The sequence below is a fragment of the Populus euphratica genome, unplaced genomic scaffold (genome assembly GCF_000495115.2).
Source record: "Populus euphratica unplaced genomic scaffold, PopEup_1.0 scaffold122.1, whole genome shotgun sequence".
Taxonomy (NCBI): Eukaryota; Viridiplantae; Streptophyta; class Magnoliopsida; order Malpighiales; family Salicaceae; genus Populus; species Populus euphratica.
Window position 1 is genome coordinate 582,786 of NW_011499980.1, and position 18,981 is coordinate 601,766.

The following is an 18,981-nucleotide window of genomic DNA, read 5'->3' on the forward strand; positions in this document are numbered from 1 at the left end:
TTTTAGGTATTTTTTATATTAATTTACATTAAATTTATTTCTTAGACTATTTTAAAAATATTTTTAAATGGTAACTTGATATTTAAGGTTATGTCTATCTTTACAACTATGGTATTGTTTTTTCTAAAAATTAATTTTTTAATTTAAATTAATATTTTAAGTATTTGTTAATTATGTTGATATATTAAAGTTAAAATTTAAAAAATGTTATTTTAATATATTTTTAAATAAGAAATATTTTAAAAAATAACCTTCATTATATATATATATATTGGAGATTGTTGATTTCTTTCCATGAAAATAACTTAACAAGGCTAACTACTAAAAAAAGGCACACTTTCTATTAAGGTAAAAAATAAATTAATTTGTTAGAGTTTAAATTACTTATTATTATTATTATTATTATTATTATTATTTATAGCAGTTTATTTATTTTTTTCCCCTTCTTGAATCCTCTTCACAGAAAAAAGCTCCAGCTCTCTCCCGGCAAAATCCACTGCCGCTATATGCTCTCCGTCTGGCTTTGTCTATTACAAAAAAGAGATTTAAAAAAAATGATTTGCATTGCATTACTCTCTTTTATCCATTTTTAAAATCACTCAAATCTCTCTCTCTCTCTCTCTCGCCCCCCCCCAATGGAGAACGGTCTCTCCGAAGATCTCTCCGATTCAACTCAGTTACCCGAATCAGACAACGACCAGCGAGTCTACTTTGTTCCTTACAGGTCTCTCTCTCTCAACTACTTTATCTGATACTTTGAAGGGTCTACATTTTACAAATCTAGACCAAAACAGAGGTGCCTGCCTCCTTTTAATTTAATCTTTTCTTTTTAATTTTAAATCAATCAACTTCAAAACTTAAGTGGGAATAAATGAATAGACATCTTGATTTTGAATCTCAAAAGAAGTAGCAATAGGAAGGAATGTAAGATCAAATGATTCAAATTCTGTTCTTGTTTATTTGGGAAACAGTGTGGGGTTACTAAGTAGATTGCTTTTGTGGTTTTATTCGTTGATTTATTGAGGGGTTTGGTTCCATTTTGAGTTTGATTCAATTTATGAAATGGGTTTGGTTTGGGTTGGGATTTGAGTTGTTTAAGGATTCAATCTCGAGGCTTGCTTTTTAGATATGATTTTTCGGAAGAGAAGAAGTGGAATCTTTTTTTCTCTTTTGTTTAATGTCTTCATGACGTGGGTCGGCCTGCATTTTGCAATTTGATTTGGGTGATTAGGTGGTGGAAGGATGCACAAGATGCAACGACGTCGGATGAATCAGATGGGAATAGAGGGGTTCTGTTTATGGCAACTCCACCTTCATCGTATGCAGGTCCTATGAAGCTTATAAATAGCATCTTCAATCCAGAACTTGCGTTTAATTTGAGGAGAGAAGAGAATTCTTCGCAGAATGGTGAAAGTGGTGAAGTGGGCTTCTCCGGGCGGGATTTTGCATTGGTTTCGGGAGAAATGTGGTTGCAGGCACTTAAATGGTAAGTTCTTTATATTAAGTTTTTGGTAGTTTTGTGAGAATTTGGCAAGGTTTATGTAAATATGTACTGAAGGTATTCTTTAGCATGACAGCACTTGTGCTTTAGATGCTTTTCTTTTCTTTTAATATCATTTAGTAGTTGGTGCTATTCTTTAGCATGCTAATTACTAAAGTAGTTATCGGTGTGATTCCTTGAAGATCCTGTAAGTAGTGCTGCTTCACTCCATCAATTTATTCTTTAGCATGACGGCACTTGTGCTTTAGGTGCCTTTTTTTCCCCTTTTAATGTCATTTAGTAGTTGTTGGTATTCTTTAGCATGCTAATTACTGAAGTAGTTATCGGAATGATTCCTTGAAGATCCCATAAGTAGTGTTACTTCACTTAATCAATTTATTCTTTTCCATTTTTAATACGGTTATAGCCTTTTGTTTATTGTTGGTAATTCATTTCACCTAATACTCTTAGCATTTGTCATTTTTTTTTTGCCTCACCATTAAAGCTTTTAATAAGTAGTAAAACAACTCTTTGTCTTAGGGTTGCATGGGAGTAGTTGATCATTTTTTTGCCATTATAAATGTGTTTCAAGGCCAAAATGAGGTTTTGATATGAATCTGTTGCTATTTGTTCTATACATTGCATTGTTTTAATTACTAAATAATGACTTTAATCCGCACCATGCCAGTTCTTCCAATTTTGGTATTTGAGATATTTGCAAGGAGACTTTATCCTGTTGCAATCTTGTGCATTTTCTCCCAATATCTCATTTGCCTTCAATTCCAAAGTTGTGTGAATGCCGTTGTTATAATTTAATTTCTAGTGATCACTCATGAATTTGTTGGATGCTTTTTTGTAATTAAGGGATGGACTCTAAAGTCTTCCAAGTGCAGTTGAAACTATTTTTCCCTATGATACACTTGAGTAAATTCATGTGAAACTACTCTGCCAGTTTTCCTAATGTGGGGCAACAAAAATCATCTGTAATTTTTTGTCTGGCAGCTAACTATTTCAATGCAGCTTGTGCTGCTTTTGAAAGTTTTATTCATCTTGAATGAAGTTCATTCAAGAAACATAAGGGATGTTTACATCCATATGAATTAGAAATTTCTAGCTTGGAGCTTCCCAATGCATCCAGCCTAAAATCTTTTGGAAGCTAGCAAAAGATCTGTTGGAGTGTTTTTATTATTTGAACTTCGATAAATATGGAAGTTACCTTTTCTTTTTGGCTCTTTATTATAATGATGGTATGCCTTTTATGTGATTGATTAAAAATTTAAATGCATATTGGTTTTTAGGATACTGATTATTGTTCTGGTGCAAGAAGTAAAGCCCTACGGTTGCTTTATTTTGTTTTGTTGTCTATAAAACTGGAGTTGCTTAATATTAAATCTCTCTTCAGGCACAGTGACACTAAAGTTGCAGCAAAGTGTGGAAAAACGTTTTCTGCTGCAGAAGAGGACATGTCAGATGTCTACCCTTTACAACTCAGGCTTTCTGTATTGCGAGAGACAAATTCATTAGGAGTAAAAGTTATCAAAAAGGTCAGTTTATTTATTTATCCATGCTTTGGCTATTTTGGTTCCCAAAACTTACATTTTACAGTACTATAGTGTCTGGAATCTGATAATTTCTTCGATCAACCTGTACCAAATAAGCTGCTATTTTTGCAATGTCAATCTTGAATTCAAAAGATCTTAACTTTTGACTGTTTCTATTGAAACTTAATGGAAAAGAGAAGTGAAAGCATGGATCTCCAATCTAAAGTCCAGATTTTAGCTTTTCTAGTCAATGGATTTAAATTTATGGTGCAAAAATCCAATTAATGAGAAACATATATAGGAGTGGAAGACTAGTTATGAGCTGCAAAAGAGAGTGATTTTGCTTCATCAATTCAGTGGCCTAGTTTGACTTGTAGGCCATGGATTTTATCATGATCAAATACTCGAGTAAAGGACCAGTTGTCTTTTTGGTCAAATTTAAATCCTCAAATAAAAACAGTTGAAACACTTGAGGTACATGGTTGTTTAGATATAAAAATATCCGAACTTTTTTACTTACCTGTTTTCTTGCACTTTTGTAAATCTGAAGGGGCTCTTAAGTTCTAATTTGCAAGACTAAGCCCCTCTTTTTTCTTATTTTGTTGGGAGCAGGTAGAGATAGAAGTTCAGGTGGAGAATCCAACCTGTTCTTATTCTTATTCTTATTATCACTTGGGTTCTGACTTTCAACTTGGAAGTCAAACATATTTGAGCGGTGTTGAGCCTAATTTCATTTTGCACTGCAGACAGGAAACTAATTAAGAAACGTATTTAGCTTTGGAGGAGTATTATCCATTTTGAAATCTTGGTTTTGGTTGTTCATACTGTAGTCTATTGAAAGCTTAGGGACCCTATGATTTTAAAACTATAGGACATCGTACCCCAACACTTTTCCAATTCAAAGTGTGTATTATTTAATCAATGTTCTGAGAATCTGTAGGTCCGTCAACTCTTCATGCTTTTCTATATGTTCTTCGATGTATTGTATTTGGTATGTTCATCAACTGTGTAAGATTGAGTTGAGTGTAATTATTGGCACATCTTTTATGCTGCAATTACTTTCTGTGAATAGACTTTGGTGACCAATTTAATCTGGGATGTTGATTTGTGTCAGTGTTCTTAGACATCATGATAGTTATATAATTGATACAAGCATTTTAAGAATTCCAGTCACTACCGGGTTTCCTTACTCTTTGAGTAATGGTTTTGCTTCAACAATGTTGCCTGCATCTAATTTCTGGTGCTTTTGTGCTTGCAATTTTTTGGTCATGAAGCGTGTTGAGGATGTCATTGGTTCAATGACAAACCTGATGTTCTTTATAATTTTTCCAGGACAATGTAACTGAGCTTTTCAGAAGAGCCTGCAAGATTTTCAGTCTTGATTCTGAGATGGTAAGATAGAGCTTCATCCAGCTGGTGTAGTGGTAACTTTATGAGTGGCTAATGAGTCCAACTATTGCTGCTGTACAGCTTCGCATCTGGGACTTTTCAGGGCAGACGGCTCTTTTTTTCATAAATGACAAAGCTAAGTTCCCGAAGGACTGTCAGCAGCAGTCTGATCAGGAGGTAAGTGTTTTTTATTTTATTTTTTAGATTCTTTAATTTATCTTAGAAATCATAGTTACTAGGAATACATGCTAGATCATGTTATAATTGATATTAGAGCCTGGGTGATTGTAGACATAAGTGCCGGGATCAAATTCCTCCTTTATATTTATTACTAACCATGCCCATACACAGCAATTAGGGTTTCCAAGAGAGACTGTAAATGATGTTTGCATCAATTATCCTGGGCATGCAGTCGATGTAATCATCATCATCATCATTATTTTTGCTTCATTGGGAAGCATGTTGGGCTTTGAGCCATGCAAGGGGGGCAGTCTTCCTCCCATCCTTGCCATCCCTTCTGTCAGTGGGATTTGATCTTAGATCACTTGGAATTAATGTTAAGTATTTTGCTAAGGTCTAAGCTAAGCTTGGTAGCACCCATTGCACATTTCCATAATATTTAATTTGTCTAACACTGGAAATTGTTTTAAACCTGTCACACAATTTTCAAGAGAACTCTGGTGGGAAGCTCCTCACTTCTATCATCAATGATGCTCTTGGTGCCATCTGAATGTACTTGAGTGAGTAATGATGTCTAAGCTTTCATACAATCTCTAATTCTCATAGATTGTTGGTTTCAGTGAAAGAACCAAGTATAAATTAGTTCTTGTAATGTTCCACCAGTTGATTGTGAGGTTACCATGCAAAATGAATTAAGAATATATATTGGCCCCCTCAATTTCCACCCCTCTCCTAAAAATCCAAAGAGATATGCCAAGTTTAATATTCCTAAATTTGATGTAGAGCTCTTTTGTTTTACATACGTATGCTTGTGTATGCGCTTGCTCACACACACATGCGCTCATGAGCATGAATTGGATGGTGTGAACATAGATATTACATTCTGGTTTGACTTGTATGCCATTAACCTTGGCATCATTCACGTGCTAATGACCTGGAATATTGTCATCATCTACCTAGGTAAAACTTAGGTTTGGGGATGAAAAGTACGAGTAAATGGGAGACAGGAAGAAAATATGATGTAACATCTATTTGAAGCCACACATAAGTTTTCAGATGGTGTAATGGTGTCAACATGTGACATGGCAATTTTATGCCTACTTAGCATGCCTTCCACCGGGTTATGACTCTTTCAGTTGACCAGGAGCTAAATGCTTGAAGAAGTTGTTGTTTTGTTAAAGGGAACAAAGATATTCAGGTTTTATCCTCAACATATTTTCACATAAGTTTTCAGATGGTGTAATGGTGTAAAGTACGGTATTGTGGAAGGAGTAAAGCAAGTAAATATTTGAGGATTAAGAATCAGCCCTCAACTCCTTTTGGATTTTTTGGGTTGAGCTATATACTTTTGGCAAGCTAGACAACTTTTTGTTAATGAAGAGGGTTCTTGAATTTTATCAATCACATAATTTTTGTGTTTTCATATGCTGTACTGTCATTGAACTTGGTTCTCTCTATAAATGAGTGGTTCTTCTTGCCTCTTGGTGTCCATGTCAGTAGATTTGTATGCTTATCAGGAAAAAGAATGTTTTCTAGAAAAAAAATGTAAATTATGTTGTAGCTGTTTTGTAACCTTTAGGTCATTATTCTACATGCGCATAGATCTTTGCAAAATAAAAAATAAACCCTTAGATCCTTCAGGGACTGGTATTTGGCCATTCCTTAGATCCTTCAGGGACTGTTATTTGGCCATTCCCTTTCAACTTTGTCAAATGCTATTTGAAATTGTCAAATTGTTATTGGACTTTTGCGGACCATGTTGATTGAAATGTTGAATGGATTCATGATTGGTAGCTTTGGGTATTAAGCTAGACAATGTGCTGCATTGACTTGGCTGTAAGTTGGTATGATTCTAGTGATATTGGGTGCAGTGGTTTTTGAGAAGCTGCTCATCAATGTGCAACTGACATATCTTGATTGTGACAAGTCTATGGCTGCTTCGTGGAATTTGACATATTCAATAAATTGTGAAAAAAAATAAAATTCAATAAGAATCTGAAGAATTCTCCTTTGGAAGGACTGAACCAGTGAAATTGTAAAAATCCCAGATATGATGTCATTAATTGAAATTTCTATTCCATCTATAGCTCTTGATTCTTGTGGCCATGGTCAAAGATCTTAGAGATAAAGTGGAACCGTCCTGGTTGCTCTTTTACATCTCCAGCTTGACAGTGTCATCATTTTGCTAATTTGTTTCCATCTCTTGCTTGACTGATTGTCCAAAACAAGGACAGAGGTTCAGATGACAAAGTTCAAAATTTGAGGGTTCCATAAATAAAAGCTCAAAATTTGGTTGGATGGCTGCATCATATTGACCAATAATTAAGGGTTTCCTGTTCCTGTTCATTTTTTATTTTATTTTATTTTATTTAGGTACAATGCAAATCATAATCCACTTCCATGCCTATTTTTCACATCTAGCAGTTATTCATGACACACGTTTCTGATAAAGAAATTCACTCAAGTCAGAATACTGGAAAGGTTGCTGTCCATACAGAAGATACTTCGATGTAGAGATCCCAGCTTGGCACTCGAATCTTCCAATTATATCTAGTTGCATGACACTTAGAATAATGCACAAAACTTTACCCTCAGAACACCTATTCCAGTAGCTGGTAGCCAACATACGCTGCTGCATAAGCTGTGTGCAACCTGAAAAAACACATGGACTGAGAGTCCAAGCCTCAGTAATTCAATGTTTGTTTTAGTGCTGGATTTCATGTACATTTCTTTTGTTCGGTTTTCTGGAATCTCTTATTGGTCATACACAGATCTGATATAAAATTACATATCTTGTGGTTCATGTCTGTACACACTACTTTGTTTGGTCATTCAATGACATGTTATGCATGTTAACTGATTCCGTGTCATCAACTTCATTTTTCCTTACAGCTTCTCCTGGAGTTGCAAATTTATGGATTATCTGATAGCATTAAGTGCAGAGAAGGGAAGAAAGCTGATATGGCTGTACAAAATTATAACGGAATACATTCTTCTGGAACTTCAACTGCTATGAATGGAAATGCTGGCAATACAAGCACCAGTATTTTCCGCAGCAATTCTTCAGTGTTTTTCAGCAGATCTGGAGAAGCTGGTTCCTTGGGATTGACAGGGTTACAGAATCTTGGAAATACTTGCTTCATGAATAGTGCCATTCAGTGCTTAGCACACACACCAAAGCTTGTAGACTATTTTCTTGGAGATTATGGTAGAGAAGTAAACCACAAGAACCCTTTGGGGATGAATGTGGGTTATCATACCTGATGATTCTCTAACCGTTTCTCTTTTCAAATCACCCATCATGTCTGCTTTCTTATCAGTCATAGCTTGTTCTCTTTTCCAGGGCGAGATTGCCTTAGCTTTTGGGGATTTGTTAAGGAGATTGTGGGCTCCTGGAGCAACTCCCGTGGCTCCAAGAACATTCAAGTCAAAGCTTGCTCGTTTTGCTCCTCAATTCAGTGGCTTTAATCAGCATGATTCTCAGGTTTCTTAGGTTCTCTTGCTCCAGAATTTGAAGTCTATCTCACTCTCTTAAAAATGGTTCAAGGGACACAGTATAACATATATATGTATTCTGAATTTTGATTCACCATTTTCTGTAGGAACTCCTTGCTTTTTTGTTGGATGGTCTCCATGAGGATCTCAATCGTGTGAAATCCAAACCATATGTAGAAGCCAAAGATGAGGAGAGTCGGCCAGATGAAGAAGTAGCTGATGAATATTGGCAGAATCATGTCGCTCGCAATGACTCTGTTATTGTCGATGTTTGCCAGGTATGTGTTTTGCTTCCTTGTTTTATTTGCAATTAGCTGATAGTAATATTTATGGAATACAAATTTGTTTGTACATGCCAGACACAGTATGAAGCATAAAACATTTTCTATGGTCAGTTAAGACCTCCATTTCTGGAATAATCTTTGATAGAGGTTATTAAGATGTTTTAATTGGTGAGCGCTTAATGAGTTGAGTTTCAGTTTTTTACTATACATGTACTAATGAGTTAAATTTCAGGTTTTTAATTTCTATGTATTTTGTTAGATTCTCTCTTGCATTAACAGTTTTACGTTGTTAGATTATCTCTTGCATTTAACAGTTGTTAGATCAAATCTTATTTTTTGTTTGGTTGCATAATCCTCTTGTGTTCCTTACAGAGAACCAAAACCGCATTCAAGACTAAGTTGACTATATATAGCACTATTAATGTAACTTGATGTATAATTGATTTGAAATTTTTTACTAGTGTGGATCTCCTTATTTAAAGTCAATGATCTGAATATGGTATCTCTATGCTTCTAGATCGCTCCTAATTATCTCTTTTGTTTGATATTGATATTGTTGGCTTTTGCATGCTAGTATGATAACTATTTAAGCCATATGTTCATTCATATCATATCTTTTGTTTTATTGCAGGGTCAATATAAATCAACTCTAGTTTGTCCTGATTGCAGAAAGGTTTCTGTTACATTTGATCCATTCATGTACCTATCACTACCTCTACCATCAACAAATACCCGGACTATGACTTTGACAGTTGTTAGTGCTGATGGCAGTATTCAACCATCTTCATATACCATTTCCGTGCCGAAGTTTGGAAAATGTGAAGATCTTATCCAGGCTCTAAGCATTGCATGTTCTTTAGGGATTGATGAGACCCTATTGGTGGCGGAGGTATTTTGGAGCTGTGAAATCTGAATCTGTTTGGTGGGTTCTAATTTTCTCATATATTTTTAACTTGGTCGCTAAGCAGGATAGCTCTGTACAGGTATACAACAATCGCATTATACGATTTCTAGAGGAGCCAGCAGATTATTTGTCCTTAATCAGAGATAATGACCGCTTGGTTGCTTATCGGTTAAAAAAAGATTTTGACAATTCTCCCTTGGTTGTTTTTATGCATCAGCACGTGGAGGAGTAAGTATTCCTAGTTCTTGGATCATGTTCATGCTCTTTTGTTTAGTTCTTAGTTTGCTTGTATTTTTTACGCATCAGTATATGGAGAAGTGTGTATGTGAATACTGCTATCAAAATCTCTGTGATTCTCAATGAAAACGTGTACTCACAAGTACTTGTGAGTTTTTTTGATTGATACGAGAATAATTTTCATTCTTTGTTGAGTTTTCCATATCCAAGGTCTCTGATTGGTTTTATATTATCAGGCATTACTTCCATGGGAAACTTACTTCAAGTTGGAAGGCATTTGGAATCCCTCTAGTAGGGAATGTCCATGATTTTGTCAGTGGGTCTGACATTCATAATCTATATCTGCTATTGGTTGCTCCATTTCGGATACCTCCTGATGGTACCTCGAATAATGACTTGGACAGCACTGCAATTGAAGAAGTGGAAGGGATGGTGGATAACACCAGTTCCTTTCCTGATGGGGATGCAAAGCCCTGTAGTGCAAAAGGGGTTGAGTTACCATCAGATTCTGAACTACAGTTTTATTTAACAGATGAGAAGGGAATGGTCAAGGATGAAATTATAGTAATGAATGAGCCTGTACCGAAGATAGGATTACACAGGCGGTTTAACGTGCTTGTTTGTTGGCCAGAAAAACTGACTAAACAGTATGACACAAGCCTTCTTGGCTCATTGCCTGAGATTTTCAAGTCTGGGTTTTTTGCTAAGAGACCTCAGGAATCTGTTTCTCTATACAAGTGCCTAGAAGCATTTTTAAAGGAGGAACCTCTTGGACCAGAAGACATGTGGTCAGTGCACTTCGTTTCTCATAATTATAACTTGGAAAGTATTTGTATTTGAAGAGTGATTTTTTTGGCAGAAATGCTATTGTCAGTTAGTTTTTTGGTCTTTATAGCTCCTCATTTCCATTTGCGAACATCCCATTAGCATTGATATTCTATTTTGGTAGATAAACAAGGAGTTTTAGTCATGTCCAAAGATTTTCAATATTGTCTTACAGCTTTAGGAACCTTTGGTAGAAGGGGCTTGTCATTATATACACATTTGCTGTAGCATTCAGGTTCTCTGTATTAGCTCAGAAATCCCTTTTAATAATTTTTTTCTCTTAGTCAACTCATGTTATCCTCCTTTTTAATATGACTTGAGTTGCACAAGCAATAAAAAAATCAAATGGCTTTATGTTTTGCATCTAAAAGTGCAATTTTCCTTTCGCTACGGATCTTTGCTCTCAACAAAGGCCACTAACCTACCTCAGCATCTTTATTGGAATTATGTGTATCTGGGGTTGGTGGGTGTATATTTGCTCATTATATTTGTGAATTATGTATGCAGGGGATTTGCACACTTGAGAAGTGATCAAGTAGCGTGTGTGTTTATACTTGTTAAACCTGAAGATTCTCTGCTGTAAAATGTAGTCTTGTGTTTCTTTTTTTAATTCTTGTAACTTAGGAAATGTCTTGTGCAATTTTAGGTACTGTCCAAGTTGCAAGCAGCATCGTCAAGCTAGTAAAAAATTAGATCTCTGGAGACTGCCAGAGATTCTGGTTATTCATTTAAAGAGATTCTCGTATACGCATTCTGCAAAGAACAAGCTAGAGACATACGTTGACTTCCCTGTTGATGATCTTGATTTGTCAACGCATCTTTCCTACAAGAATGGTCAGTTATCCCATCGTTACATGCTTTATGCTATCAGTAATCACTATGGAAGCATGGGAGGCGGTCACTACACAGCATTTATCCATGTAAGTGATGTATTTTCTCCCTTTTCTATTTCACCATCCCCTTTCTTCCATCCTATTCCCCAGCTGTAGCTAATGACTGGGATTTCATTCTCATCCTGGACTTCGTAGAATTTGGCAGCTAATGTCATATATAGTTTGTGGTTTGCTATATCATGTATTGCTTTAGTGACATTTGAATCCATCTCATAGTTGGTATCAAAACCTTACTTTTGCTTATGTGGATCGTAAATCAAGCTAGTCAATCATCAGATTGCATGCACTGTTAACAGGGATTCCAATCAAACAATGACTGTGAGTTCATCTAGTTTTTATGTTTTGGGTGACTGGAGGATTAGAGCCTGCAAATATGTAACATACATCTGATGATATTACTAAGAAATTCACAAGAATTGATGCACTGACCATTTACTTGAACACTTACTCAGGTTTGCATGTGGGTGTGGCTTAAAAATAAAAACAAACTCATTTTAACCTGGAGTGTGCTTGCCAGGAAAGTATGTTCCTTTTAGATTGTCTGCGTGTGGATGTGTGTGCATGGTCTTAAATTGCATAGCTACTGTGAAAGGGAAAATGTCTGCTGTATTTGTAATTCATACATTAGTATGAAATTGGAGGCTTGTTCTGCCCTTTCTCTTATGAATTATTACAAATGATTGTGTTTCTAAGTGAGCTTATGTTCTGTGTTGAACCTTTTTTTTTTGTCTCTGTTCTGATGCAGTATGGGGGTGATCAGTGGTATGACTTTGATGATAGTCATGTTTCCCCAATCAGCCAGGAGAAGATAAAGACTTCTGCTGCATATGTTCTTTTCTACAGAAGAGTTTGAAGTAGAGTTTTTAATCTTGAGGAACAATATAGAAGCTAGACATCATTGTTGAATCCGTTAGAATTTTTGGCCTAATAGTCTGTCTAACTAGTATCATATCAAAGGGTCTCATTCTTTTGTTTTTTTTTTTTTTTCCCATAATTTATTTCAAAGCAGCTAAGAGTTTCCAGCATAGATTATAGCATAAAGTAGGTCAGCAGCAGATGACAGTGAAGCATACTGAAAAGGGAGTTTGATGAATACCTGTGACCATCAGTGAGTTTTGTAAACGGTCTATTTCAAGTTGTTAACCCCTCCAAAGAGAGTTTTCTTCCCTTTTCCTTCTTTCTTTCCAACTTTAATGTAACTTTCCCATTACTAGTGATCAGAAATGTTGATTATTTAATTGGAAAATTCTTGGTTATCAATTGAAATTTGATTTCAGAATTTTGCTGCTGTGTTGTCTTACTCAACACTTTGCATGATTAGGATGAAAAAAGCTATCAATTGGGTGAAAACTACCCCTTACAGCAGGCCAGCATCCATCCAGTATAATCTTGCTGCTAATCACCTTTGTTGTAGGCAGCTGTTTTTATCAAAGAGTTCGTTTAACCTTCAATGTGTGAACTATTATTCAAAGTCAACATGTTAACAACTTGTTCACTAACACTGTGTTTGTAAAATTGGTTTAATTATTTGGATTGCTGTTTGCAATCATCCAATTGCTCCAAATAAGTGTCACAACTTGTTTTTTAATTTGTTTTTTGTTAGAGAAACTTCAAATTGATACTTTTTAAGTATTTTTAGATGATTTTAATGTGTTCATTTAAAAAAACTAGAAAATATATTATTTTAATATATTTTTAATAGAAAAATATCTTCCACTATTATATAAAAAACACTCTAAATCCATATATAAAATAAAAATGATGGCATATACATGATAACATATATATATATATGTAAAATCTCATGTGACTAGTCATTCTCATGAACCTTATTAATCCCATAATCTAAATCCTAATTTATTTTCTAAAACTAAATTAATTATAAATCCTCTCAAATTTGAATAAAATCATAGCATACCCTTGACCCATCCAACATTAAAATAATCTTTACGGTTCATGTGGCATAATTCACTTGATATGTATGACCAATATTAGTATGAATTGATTTTTAATATTGTAGTCAAATAACAGAGCAAATGGATGACAATTAACTATTAAACACAATTAAGCCAATTTTACAAACATATATTGTTATTAAACAAATTGTTAATAGAGGATAATTTTGAGTAATTGAGACAAACAAAAGGCAAAATGATAGGTTAACCCTATGAAGTATGAAGCAAAATCTAGGTGGCAAGCAACATCTCACTCTACCAATATTAATTCAATGAAATATATAAAAGTTGATCATTGACTGTGATAACAATTGATTTTAAAGCTGTATTTCATGCAAATTTCCCAAGATGGCAGTGATTTAATTATTTCAAAAATACCTCTCAATTTGGCAGTGATTTAATTATTTAAATACCTTTGAGAAGGGTGATTTTGAAACAAATGTGTATGACTGATCATTTTCTAAGAATGAAGGAATTGATTTTTTTTTAAAAAAATATAGGAACTAAATTAGAAAAAAATTAAAGCATAGAAGCTTGAATAAAACACACCAAAATCATAACAAAATTATAATTCTTTTAATTTTAAAAAGGTATAGGAACTCAGAAAAAAATTAAAGCATAAATTCTTTAATAAAGCACATATACCATGAAATTCTATATTAATCCTAAAAAACATTTTTATTATATTTCTTTAATATAAGAAAGTTGGTCCGAAAATACTAACTTTAACTCTTGCAATTTTATATATATATTCACATGAAAAGATTCATTCATCAATATTTATGAAATAACAAAAAACAATTCACATTCAAAGACTAAAGAGAAAAACATCATAACAACTTTTTAGTAGTATTTAAAAGTTTAGTAGAGGTTGCTCTTAAAAATATTTTGTACTTGAAAATACATCAAAATAATATATATAATTTTTATTTTTTAAAAATTATTTTTAACATCAAAACATTAAAATGATATGAAAATATTAAAAAATTATTAATTTAAAATAAAAAATTTAAAATTTTTTTAAACTTTTTTTAAAATATAGAAATAAATACAATGAAATCATTGTAGGAATTCAAAAGAAAAGAAAAAAACTAAAATGAAAACAGAAACAAGGAAAAATCTATCCTAACTCATGACTAAAGGTCGAAGAAAATCCTATCCAATTTCTTTCCATGATAGCTGGATTAATATAGTGGACCACATGACTTCTCTTTCCAATTTTGTGTAAGATGTGACCTTACTATATATCATGATAGTTGCAGAACCATGGTACATGAACCCAGCTTGGATTTGCCAGGACCACCATATCACTTGGTTCACATTCTGCATATGTTTATGTGGTTCTCATTTCATCTCTTGGCTTGGAAGAATCATGTTGTAATTATATAAAAATAAAATTAAGATAATATTTTTTTATTTAAATACTAGAATTTTATTTTTATTTATTAACTGGTAATTCATTTATATCATATAGATTATGTAATTTTTTATACAAGACTTTAAAAAAAACAAAAAAATATGCTAAAAAAAAAGAACTTCTATGCCGGAAAGAAGTGATAGTTTGAAAGGATTTCAGATTTCTGTAAGTCTCAAAGGTTGCATGGGAAGAATATATTCAGCATGTGACATTCGAGTGTTTTGTGCGACAGTCATAATCTTGTGCGGAGAACCGGAACAAATGATTATTTTTTTTATTACATCCATTTTTTTTAAATTATTGTTTTATATGAACATGTTTAACTAATAACAGTTTTTTTCTTGCGGACTATGATTCTTAGACATGAACCAAGACCGATAAAGCTTTTTGTAGAGATATATGTGCATAATAATGAACCATTAAAAAGAGGTGCAACAACTCGTGGATAGCCGAGCTTAGTACTTGGTGGAATGCTGGATTTCAACAATTTCTTTTCTTAAGTTTTTTTTAATGAATTTTGTTGACTTTTTTTTTTAGGAAACATATAACACCTAATTGCAAGAGAGACACATGGATGGTCTTTCGACCCATCTGGAACTTGATTCAAATTTATAGGTGGAGACAGGATCGTCCAGTAAACCCAATCGGGTTTACAATATCTCAAACACTATGATTGTGGGCTTGTGGACAACCTAAAGTGTTTTCAATCATTGGATGCTCACAATCAGTTTTGAGCACTCAAACTCAAGAGTTTGAGGTGATTTTATAACAACAAGTTGGAGCTCGAACGACCTATCTTATTATTGAGATATAATGACTTAGTGTTGAGATGATTGAACTCTAGAGAGTATACATGAAGGTGAAACCATAGATAAATGGTATATGTCTCCCCCTTATTAGTCTCATGGTCCCGATAAAGACCCATCTCCTTCTTTTCCTCCTCATTCAACCTCTCTATTCTAGCTTAATTGTATTTTAACAAATAAATTTTTAAATCTGTAATAAATATTTAATTTTTTATTATAATCATATTTCTTTTAATTGTTTTCCACTCATTTTATTATATATTTTTAAAGAAAATTTAATACAAGTATTGGCAGTCTTACCAATGAATTAAGTTCGTCGGTATATTTAAGAGGTTTAAAAAATAATTACTACAAATACCACTGCTACTGTTTAATACAATCATTGACAGTTTTACTAATAAATTAAGTCTGCCAGCATATTTAGAGAGTTAAAAAGAAATTACTGTAAATGTCACTACTACTATTTAATAACTTATGGTTTAATTATGTAGGTAATATTCAAAAAACCACCGATGAAATTATATATGGTCTTTTTATCAGTAATGTCATATTTATTGAGAGATATACTGATGGAATAAAATGAATAATTATTTTTTTGTTTGGCTCTTTTATTATGTTTGCAAATCTATGAGTGAATGTTTTATGAATGAAATTACAAATAGAACAAGAATCGCCGAGGAAATGTTTTACAACTAATAGTAACCATCTGTGATCTCGTCAATAAAAGTCATCCCGATGTACTTAGTGTCCACCTACTAACATAATATTATGTTGATAAATATAAAAATTCTAGTAGTGTCATCTTAATGAATTATTAAGTATTAATGGTTCAACAATGGATTTTATTTCCAATAAAATTTTATCTATAGTCTAGCCATGACCTCCAAACTTTAGCAACTAAACAGTCAGGCGAGCATATGAAGTGTTTCTAAAATTATTATATTTTATGTATAATTATAAAATTTGATTTGAGAGTCAACCGCCATTTGTTTTTAGAAAATCAAAAAATTATTGTTTTGATCAATTTTTCTTTTTAAAAAGTTAATGAGTTAAGGACTGAGCTTTAACCGGGTCAACTTTCATTCTATTTTATCTTCAATCCATACTAGTCTAGGTCCCCTGTTAATAAGGCTGCGGTTGACCTACCAAGTTAGTCTAAGTTTTACATCTATGATTCTCTTTGTTAAATATTTTTCAAGTAATTTGTTTTTAGGGGTGGGTGGGGTGTGGCTGGTATTCATGGTAACATGGATTTGCATGTTAGGTGATAAAAATATATTAGTTAGTGAAGAAGCTATGCGAATGAGAAAGGAATCAATATCCAAAAATAAAATAAAATTATATGAAGAATATATACTTCTTACTATCATTTATTGGGTTACTGTTTTGTTGCATATTTTGGATTATAAAGGAAATGACCTCTTAAAATCTGTCGATGATATTAAATTGTAGTGCAATAAGAAATCTTAGTATCTTTGTTTAAATTGTAGTGCAATAAGAAATCTTAGATAGTATCTTTCTTTCTGCTATAGCAAATTATTTTTTTTTCCCACTATGTTTGTTCCTTTTTTCTTTCATGTCCCTACATTTCGCTTTGACTATTGATTTTATGGTCTTTTCAATATATTCTTGATGATTTTATATATATATATAAACATACACTTCTTTGAAAACTTGTCCCAATGACTTGTAGCAAGCCTAGATATGTGCTTACGTACATTTCTTTTCCTGTTGAGTTTAAGTTCTAATCTAAAAATTGACATGGGTGGTAAAATGTTAGTATGCTAAAGAATTTTATAGAAGCAAGAGCCTAAAACTGGATATCCAAAATAAGAAAAAATTGAAAGGAATTATTTCTTTTCAACATAAAAGGGAGAGTTTTAAAGGTCTTAAGCTGACTATATTTATGACTTGAATCATTATATTTTCTTGGATAATCATTAAGAGTATATTGAAGAGGTCATCAAGTCAATAGCCAAAGTAAAAATAGGGACATGAAAAAAAAGAAAGAAGAAAAAAGGATTAGACCTAGGAAAAAAAATAATCTGCTACAACAAAAATAAAGAAATTACCTAAGATTTCTTCTTGCACCATAATTTGATGTCATCAGAAGATCTTAAGAGGTCATTTCTTATGTATGTAAGTTTGAATATAGAATATGCAACCAAATAGCAACTCAATAAAGGATGGTGGAAAACCAATCAAACAAGCTTATAGTTCCCTCCTCAAAAACAATTTTGTTCCTCAACAATTAAATATCCCAAGTAGTACTATTGAAGATTAGTCTCCAAGCTAATTTTTGGAATTTTTCTTGTACCATTTTGGGCCACTGTAAAAGCAGTGAGTCTAAGACGCTCGGTAAATAGCATTGGATACCTCACTAATTCAAAACTTTTATCCAAACACTCTTAGAAAAGTTATAGTGTATAAAAAAGGTGCTTTGAAGCTTCCAAATTTGAGTTACAAAAGACACACGAAACTTGAGTGGTAGGCAAAACATTCCGATGATGGAGAAAAACTCTTGTACTAACTTTGTCCTGGACTTCCAACTAAAGAAACACCTGAACTTTCAGAGGGACCCCTTTAATTCAGACGTTGGCTTCAAAAACTCTATCATTAGCAGAAGAGATATTATCAATTAGGGTGTAATATAATTTAACCGAGAAGCTTCCATCAGAATTACATGACCATATGATTTTATCATCTTTTTCATGCCAAATTATCATTGGCTCCAGCACTGAGAGCAATTAATGATATTGTTGCTCTTCATAAGATAAGAGGTTCCTGCACCAAACCAAGTTTCATTGCCAATGATCATTCATTCATTGACCCATCTCATGAACCAAATCATTCTGAATAGCAGAAACTTTGTAAAGTATGGGGAAAAAGCTACACAAAGTATTTGATTCTATCCAAGCATCAAACCAAAAGAGAATGGAGTATTTATCACCAATCATGAATTTAATGTTTTGACGTAATACTGAGTTGAGAACACTGTTTTGATCTAAGATTGACAAAATATCTCTCTAAAGTGGAAAAATATGACCATGTAATTTTGGGATTCTATTCTTAAAAGTTTGAGAGTAAAAATGGGATGTTACCTATTTCAATAAAGCATGGTCTCATAAGCTTAGTCTCCATATCCATTTGAAAAGCATATATATATATATATATATAGACATTAAAGAACCCAACCCAAGGCCTCTTTCTATTCTAGCTTTCACCACAGTGTACCACTACAACTTACAAATTTTTTTTCTACTATGCCACTCCAGACCATAAAAATCTTTGTTTAATAGAGATCAGGATATTACAGACACCACCATGTGGCATAAAAAAAGAAAATATATAATGGATTGACAATAATTATGTACTTTAATTTTAAAATATTTTGAGAAATTTAGGAGAATATTATTTGTTTAGAGGTAAGTGAAGATATCAATTTTTTTATTTCTTTTTTTCTATAAAAGATATAATTATAGAGAGTAAAAATCGAAGTCAAGCTATCAGCTGTTGTGGTTGTAGAGTTCCTGATCATAGCAAAACTAATGGCCTGCTGTTCATAGTTTGTTTGT

The 18,981-nt window shown here is 33.1% G+C and overlaps 1 protein-coding gene across 1 annotated transcript; it reads left to right on the plus strand.

Moving 5' to 3' along the window:
* The first annotated feature begins 431 nt into the window (after positions 1-431).
* UBP8 (ubiquitin-specific protease 8) lies at positions 432-12,510 on the plus strand. The gene is made up of 13 exons (XM_011046308.1): positions 432-724; positions 1,232-1,486; positions 2,883-3,024; positions 4,354-4,413; positions 4,492-4,587; positions 7,483-7,836; positions 7,934-8,074; positions 8,193-8,363; positions 9,001-9,258; positions 9,353-9,501; positions 9,747-10,298; positions 10,982-11,255; positions 11,974-12,510. The coding sequence occupies exons 1-13, from the start codon at positions 636-638 to the stop codon at positions 12,079-12,081; spliced, it is 2,649 nt and encodes an 882-aa protein (XP_011044610.1). The 5' UTR covers positions 432-635; the 3' UTR covers positions 12,082-12,510.
* The last annotated feature ends 6,471 nt before the right edge of the window (positions 12,511-18,981 follow it).

Excerpts from the sequence above, each read along its gene's own strand:
- UBP8 (XM_011046308.1), top strand. The coding sequence starts at position 636 with ATGGAGAACGGTCTCTCCGAAGATCTCTCCGATTCAACTCAGTTACCC. Across the intron at positions 725-1,231 it reads GTCTACTTTGTTCCTTACAG|GTGGTGGAAGGATGCACAAG; the intron begins GTCTCTCTCTCT and ends TTGGGTGATTAG. Across the intron at positions 9,502-9,746 it reads ATGCATCAGCACGTGGAGGA|GCATTACTTCCATGGGAAAC; the intron begins GTAAGTATTCCT and ends TTATATTATCAG.